Source organism: Nanorana parkeri, unplaced genomic scaffold (assembly GCF_000935625.1).
Source record: "Nanorana parkeri isolate BGI_ZX_2015 unplaced genomic scaffold, ASM93562v1 scaffold2008, whole genome shotgun sequence".
Lineage (NCBI taxonomy): Eukaryota > Metazoa > Chordata > Amphibia > Anura > Dicroglossidae > Nanorana > Nanorana parkeri.
The window spans coordinates 12,494-20,705 of NW_017308276.1; the positions used below are offsets into that span (position 1 = coordinate 12,494).

Sequence of the window (8,212 nt, forward strand, 5' to 3'; positions counted from 1 at the left end):
CGATGAAAGCGGAATATCATCCGCTGGGACCGGCAACAGCACGCCGCCTTCCGGGACCTCGTCCAGTCCTCCCCCAGCCAGGTAAGACATCCCCCGAAAATAAGACCTAGTGTCTTTTTTCGTGCAAAAAAAAAATAAGACACTGTCTTATTTTCGGGGGAAACACAGTAATACCTAGGATCTGAAAGTAGAAGTCTAGGAAATGGCCCGGTGGGCCGGATTCAGCCTCTGGGCCTTGAGTTTGAGCTCGGGACCAATCCTTTGTGACAAGTGATAGAACAGAATACGATGGCGCTGGATCACAGCATGAATACTGACAATTATGGGGAATTTATCCCAAGACATAGTTCTATAGACTGGTTAAAAAAAAATGTCCATCGAGTTCAACCAAAAGACAAATACAGTGGTACCTCCGTTCACGAACTTAACTCGCTCTGGTCACGAATTGAATTGGTTGCGAACCGAATCAAACTGTGATCAGACCGCGATCTCAACTAGAGGAAGCCACGACCGTGTGTCAGAGCGGGGAAGATACAGTCCACGAATCCATCGCACTCAAAACCGCTGTTCCTTATAAAAGACGGGCGCTGCGGCAGTCGACGGATGGCAGCCGTCTATAATCACCGGATAACATAGACACCGGCACTCCAAGTGATGAATCAATGGCGTCTGTTTATTGACGCATGAAACACAGCACGATGCATCAAAAAGCAACGTTTTGGGGTCTCACAGGATCCCCTTCATCAGGCATTAATTGTTGCCTGATGAAGGGGATCCTGTCAGACCCCGAAATTTTGCTTTTTGATGCGTCGTGCTGTGTTTCATGCGTCGATAAACAGACGCCATTGATTCATTACTTGGAGTGCCGGTGTCTATGTTCTCCAGAGCGGGGAAGATGGCTGCGGTTGTGCTTGTCACCCGATGCGGAGTTCGCGAACGGAAGCAACATTTTGCCAAACTTCCTGTTCGCGAACAGAAGCGTTCGTTAACCGAGGTGCCACTGTACATACAAAATCTGCATCCTCGGACACTAAACACACGGCTGACCCAGAGCTCTCCTATCAGGTCCACTCAAAGCATTTAAACCATTCTGATTAGTATAGGCAGCTAACATTTCCGTAAGCGAGGTCAGCCATGGCGTACTTCTCCATTAATAGGTCCTTGTACACCGCACCGGCATTTACCCCCCAAGGAGCCAGGAATAAATGCGACGTGTGGGCCTCTAGGCACACATCCGATTGGTTGCTCTAGCATTAAACGATGTGTACGCAGTGACCTCTCCTCTTTCCACAGCCGTTTGCATCCGCTATTAATTGAAATCACGTTTGTTGTTAACTGGCCGGATCCCTAAATCAGCTGGAAATCCAATTTCCGCACACCGGGTTTTGTTTTTTTTACAACCTTGGCCCATACGTGTGCCTGCGCACTCTCCCTGTTGTGTGCTTGAGGGCACCTCGCACTCACACAGCTGCCAGCATCACATACAAATAAAAAGACAGGGCTCAGTGGCGGCATTAAACCACATGATGGCGCTCTTCGTCAGTCTCACCGACGAGGGGGCCGCATCCAACTTGACTTTTCATTCCTCTGGCAGATGGAGCCAATGACTACAGCCGAAACCCCGGGCATTCTTGAAAGTTCACAGGTCTAGCTGGTAAAACGCGGAATGAGATGTTGGCACGGCAAGAAAGGGCTCCAAGATTGGAATCAGAGGAAAACATTTTCTAATGATGTCAAATGTACTCTGCAGGACCAGAAGGTCACGGCCCAAGCATCTCCGGGCCGTACACGCCCTGCCATTAAACAATTTCATCGTTATGTAAGAATAAGGCGGCACAAGACGTCGAGGAATTCAAAATAAAAGTTTCTGAAAAATGCCACAAAAAATTAAAAATAAAATAAATAAATTCTAGGGCCGAAAGATGAAAACTTTCCCAAGTGGAAGACGGATATTAGGATCCGGCGTGTGGTGAGAAGGAATAAACAGATGACCGCGCGGAAAGAAAACAATGTGATTGGGGCGCCGCGCCGTGCCAGGAGCTGGCTTGTAATTTGGCACTCGTGTGGTCAGATGTCCGGCGAATCGCGGGAGAGATTTCCACAGGCTGCCTTCTTATCTGGAATTAATTACAGGGGACTCGTGGAAGAGAGAAACAGTAAATCAGTGTTGGAAGTGTTGGGTGGTTGTTGCTTGGAAAATAAAAGGCTTTTGTGGAACAATACGTCTTGATTGCATTGTGAGCTTCGACCATTCTTGTGGCTGTTTTCATGTGTTTTTTTGGGGAAAAGTCGACGCCGCATAAGACGTGGATGTGGATTTCCAAGCGGCTGTGGCTTTTCCTGTGTCTGTGAGCGCTCCCCGGCGCAGCAACCACCATCGAAGGATGAGAACGACGATGACTAATAACCGCAGAGCAGACCCAGATTGTGCCACAAATACAGAGGACGCCTCAACTGTTCGTCCAAAAGAGCATTTGTGAGGTCAGGTACTGATGTTGGATGAGAAGACCTGGCTTGTCAAAGTGTTCAGTAGGGTTGGGGTCAGGGCTCTGTGAGGGACACTCAAGTTCCTCCACCAAACTGGTCACCCCATGTCTTTATGGAGCTGGCTTTGTACACAGGGGACAGTCATGGTGGGACAGAAAAGTGTCTTCACCAGACTGGTCACATCATGTCTTTATAGAGCTGGCTTGGCACACAGAGGACAGTTATGGTGGAGCAGAAAAGGGTCTTCCCAAAACTGGTCACACCATGTCTTTATGGAGCTAGGGTGTACACAGGGGACAGTCATGGTGGAATAGAAAAGGGTCTTCACCAGACTGGTCACACCATGTCCTTATGGAGCTGGCTTTGTACACAAGGGAAAGTCATGGTGGGAACAGAAAAGGGGCTTCCCCAAACTGGCCACACCATGTCTTTATGGAGCTAGGGTGTACACAGGGGACAGTCATGGTGGAACAGAAAAGGGTCTTCCCCAAACTGGTCACACCATGTCTTTATGGAGCTAGGGTGTACACAGGGGACAGTCATGGTGGAACAGAAAAGGGTCTTCCCCAAACTGGTCACACCATGTCTTTATGGAGCTGGCTTTGTACACAAGGGAAAGTCATGGTGGGAACAGAAAAGGGTCTTCACCAAACTAAGACCACAAGGCTGGAAGAGCACAATTGTCTACAATGTCTTTATCTAATGTAGTATTAACAGAACCTTCAATGGAGACACCTGAACTCCCTAATTGTGGCCATATGGTGTAGGTATCATGGTCAGGTGTCCACAAACATTTACTCATATAGTTCATGTAGAGAGAGACAACACTAGTTCAAAGAATCATCATTTGAAATCAATCTGCTTGAACCTCTAACTTCCATCTTACACCTACGGTTAACCCCCGTAACTGGTTAGATAAGTAACTCTGTGGATGGACACTTACCTCCAGGTCATTGAAGAAGAGGTGAGTGTCAGCGAGGTTGAAGATCATTTCCTCCATCATAAGACCGATCCGTACCGCTGTGGTCGTGTCCTGGAGAGAGAAGAACCGGGATCAGATCAGAGGTGATAGAATCATGGCCAGTCATCGTACAGAACTAGAGGGGTCATCAAATCATGCTACAGAGAGAACAGCCCCAGCTCTGAGGGATAACATCAGCACAGATGGAGGACATCTTCAGGGTCTACTTGTCGATGGGTTTTTGTTATTTTGGCTGCACATACTGCAGTCTGATTGGACCATTTCATTTGCAATATCTTTATAGACCAACAATGAAAGAAGAGTGGAAGAAAACTCATTGTCTAGATAGGCCCTCACAGTGAAGGTGCGTGGACAGCTCTAATCTTTTCAGACGTCGTGTCACTGTATCATTTGGAGGATGGAAGTTTTAGTTTATGTGATATTGAGGAGAATGCTTCAAAATGTGATGTTTTTACACTGAAAGTCCTTCACAGTAATCAGAGACGTACATCATTACAGGCAATACGGACAATGTAGAGAACGTTCTGTACCTCTACAGGTGGAAGAACATCCACAGAGAAGACGATGGCACTCTGCTCACCTTGAGATATTTTTGTGTACAAGTCTCGTCTCCCGCCCGGTGTTCAGACACGCCAAGTGCGGAGATGAACCCCCATACCTGTCCCCCCCCTTTCCTGTTTACTCGGCCTCCAATCACCCTGACATTCACACGGCCGCCACAATGAGCGATAAGCCTTCATGTGACTATTTCCAGAGCGCCGGCCCCCATTTTTCTCTTCTGCTGCCAACTACCTGCCGGGCCCCAGAGCAAATAATGACACTGCCACGGGGGATGAAGGAGGCATTAATTATGTGTATTTATGAAATCAGACTGCTATTCTGCGGCTTTATCTGCTGGAGATGTCATCCAAGGGTTAGAGACGGATTAGTAGACAATCAAGGCCTTTCTGTGCTGGAAACTCCTACCTGCGGTTTTACCTGCGCTAATGAAAGTGCCTCAAATCACAGAGAATGTCAGATCGGTAATTGCACTTAATGACTTGGGAACGCGTTACAAAACAGACCTGTTTGGCGGCCTGACACAGAGGTGCTAATCTACAACATATGTTAGACAATAAGAGGGCGGCCTGTACGTCTTAAAGGGTCCGTCCACCCGAAACTGAGGTATATTTTATATTTTATTTGCCTTTCCTCAGCAATCAGACTTTACAACGGTCACCCCAATAACACCAGTCCAGCCGACATGCCGACCTCCCCACCGGAGTCACACACACCAGCAGGGACAATGTTTTTTTAGCAGATTCCAGTTAATGTACTTATATAGATTTGGATGAGGGATGGCAAATGGAGTATCCGGAGTAGATCCCCAAAACACAAGGAGCACACAAACTCTTTCATATACTACTGGAATCTGGTGGGAACTCAAGCAGTTAGATTCCCCAAAATAGTTTCTGGCTCTATATCAATTCTTTTTATAATAGTAGTCCACAGCAGGTGTACAGACCCGGGAACTCAGCACAGGGATGGTGGGAGCCCCTCATAATGGGCACATCGGGTGTACAGACCCGGGAACTCAGCACAGGGATGGTGGGAGCCCCTCATAATGGGCACAGCGGGTGTACAGACCCGGGAACTCAGCACAGGGATGGTGGGAGCTCCTCATAATGGGCACAGCAGGTGTACAGACCCGGGAACTCAGCACAGGGATGGTGGGAGCTCCTCATAATGGGCACAGCGGGTGTACAGACCCGGGAACTCAGCACAGGGATGGTGGGAGTCCCTCGTAAAGGGCACAGCAGGTGTACAGACCCAGGAACTCAGCACAGGGATGGGGGGAGTCCCTCATAATGGGCACCGTTCCTCATAATGTACAGCTGTGAAGCTGAAGTTTTATCTGCATATTTTTGCCTTCCTTGGTTCCCCTTCCCTTCTTATCAACATGCTAATGACATGTTTAATCTCTAAGTACTCAAGCCTCAGGACTCCTCTCAAGACCCTTCAGCTCTTATATAAGCCAAATGGGTTGGCTCTTGGGAGCAGCTAATGCAAATATTAAAATTGCCTTGATGGGTGGGTGTCAGTCTGGAGGAGTGGGCGTTTCTAGGCAGGCTGGATTTTCATGCAGACCACCCACATGTGATGCTGAGCCTCCATGACTGAAGCCACTGAAATCCAATGAATGAAAAGGGTGGGCTGGGGACAGTCAGGTTGGGGAGGAAAGTTGATGCTGGACATTCTCCAGCCAGGAAATGAGGCGGGCTCTATCAGACTTGCTGCAGCTTCTAATGCACATTGTGAGAAGCTCCAGATTTAGGATGACATAATGCTCTGTATGCCTCGTCTCTGAGCAAATGGTCACCCTTCCAGACATAAGACTAAGTGCTCGTTGCACCATTTAGCAGAAATGCAAGTTCTGCGGAGAGGCCAGAAGACGCATTTTAAATCCTCTTAGTTTGGGTGGTTCATTGGCTGACCAGCTGTAATTTATAGCCATTAATTCAGCGCGGACACTATAATTTATGACTACATCTGAACCCTACAAAGCAGCCATCCCGGGGAAGCAACCGACACCGCTTTACTTGTGATTTATGCTGCAGCCTGAACTCCAAATATCCCCTAAAAAGTGCAATTAATAAAAAGGGGGGAGAAAGAGCCGGTTTTATATGTTGCTGGCTTTTTGAGTCGGGTCCCATTCGCAGAAAAAAAAAAGCGCCCCGTGATTCGCCGGCGTTATTTGTTCGGCCCCATGAAAAAAAAACGCGAACGCATAAAGTTGAGTGACAATGCGGCCCAGCCTCTTGCCAAGAGATAATTTTGCTGGAGGTTTATGAGACAGCGAGCTCCGGGACATCAATGACACCCCGCTAATGCACTCTGGCAGGTAATGTTTGACTTTTTCGGGCTGGCGGTCGGCCAGCAGAATACTTTAGCGCAAGAGCGAACCTCGGCTGCGGCCTTTCACAGTTTAAACAACCAATTGTGGCTCCTTCGCCCCGCGGCTCGCTAGATACGGAAGAAATTTGCTGCTTGAAGGGAATCGGTCTTTTCAATAATTGCTATTCATAACATATACATAAAGGATTGTCTATGAAGGTTCTCATTCCTCCGGGTCATGGGATATCTGTAGAAAATAAATCAAGGACTGGACTTCCTGTATGTTTCTTGAAGACGTTTCGCTGGTCATCCGACCAGCTATCTCAAGCTTGAGAGTCCAGTCCAGTCCAGTCCTTGATTTATTTTCTACAGAGATATAAAGACTTGTTAGTTTGACAACATGGATGTGAATGGAACTTAATACAATGTATCTCATCAATGTTTTTATTAGGGATGTACCGATAGCGATACTATTATCTGTATCGATGCCGATACCAAGTATTTGGGCGAGTGCCTCCTACTCGTCCAAATTCCTCCCGCTACTTACCCCCCGATCCCGGAACTTCCGGTATCAGGAGGCTGGGTAGCGAGTCATTACGCACTGCCCCGGCTTCCTGATTGGCTGGGAAGCCGGCTCCATGCTTCCTCGTCACCAGATTGGGAAGCTGGCCGATTAGGAAGTCATTACGTGCCCCCCGGCTTCCTGATTGGCCAGAAAGCCGGCTCCTTGCTTCCTGGTCAAGCTTAACTGAACAAACCTAGAGAGAAGCTGATTGGTTGCTATGGGCAACTGCTCCAGATTCTATCTGCTCCGGTTTTGATAAATTCCCCTTAGTCCCGGGATTGAAAGCGCAGCTGAGTAGAGAAGCCTGTCCCCTGCCAGCATGCTGCAGAGAAGGAACCTTGCTTGTGTGGAAGCAGCGGTCTCTCTGCAGAAATCCAACACACGCTGAATCCCTGCGCTCTCAAATCACCATGGAGCACGGGCTTTACTGATGGCAGAGCTGTGTACAGGCTCATACAGGAAACACCTACAAATACTGAAGCAGGAAAAGTAGAAGTAAATCCAATCATTAAACTCTCATACAAGTTGTATTCAATGTCATTTCGAAAGTCACTTTCAGTCTTTTTAAATCTGCACCTTTCCTTAAACTAATCCCTGGTGATCCTGCCACGCAGATCCTTCTTCAGTCACTTCCTGTTATGGGGTGACAACGTTCTGTCTCCTAAATGCACTTTGAGGAATCAAAGATCTTGCTGCACTCCTTACCGAAATATCAACCCCTACAAGCACCCACCTGTCCCGTTGGGACAGGTGGGTGCTTGTAGTGACCACGGATGGCACCGTGTGCAACTAAGATAAAGAAATAACGTCACCAGCACTCCGAAGGATGATTAAGCAACAGTCCATTTATTGGCACATTGCCATTCAAATGGCAATGTGCCAATAAATGGACTGTTGCTTAATCATCCTTTGGAGTGCTGGTGACGTTATTTCTTTATCCTAATTGCACTTTGGACCCAGCTGCTATGATACAGTTGACAGGCGTCTGTTTTAACGCACATCACACCGGTGTGGTCCAATCTTTCCACCACCAGGAGAAATGCCGTGCAGCCGTCGCCGGAGTGCATGTAGACAGGAAGAGGCTGCGAAAAAAGGCTGCAGGAGATCAGCAGCGCTGAGATATAACGAACAATGAAAAGGTAAAAAAATAAAATGGGAATGGTTTGTGATACGCAGTTGTTTTAGCAAAAACGAATGTCACTCAATTTGCATTGACATCTGCTTGAGAAGCCACGTTAAAGATTCCAGGGAAAAGTTCAAATTACTATATTGTTAATATAATCATAATACAATAATTGTGTGTG

The 8,212-nt window shown here is 47.6% G+C and overlaps 1 protein-coding gene across 1 annotated transcript in view; it reads right to left on the reverse strand.

Annotated features, from left to right (window-relative positions):
- The window catches only part of EYA2 (EYA transcriptional coactivator and phosphatase 2), a 68,264-nt gene that overhangs the window by 11,838 nt on the left and 48,214 nt on the right, over positions 1-8,212 (reverse strand). The window contains exon 10 of the mRNA XM_018572369.1: positions 3,431-3,520. Coding sequence (XP_018427871.1) covers positions 3,431-3,520 — 90 coding nt within the window. The remainder of the gene's footprint in view (positions 1-3,430; positions 3,521-8,212) is intronic.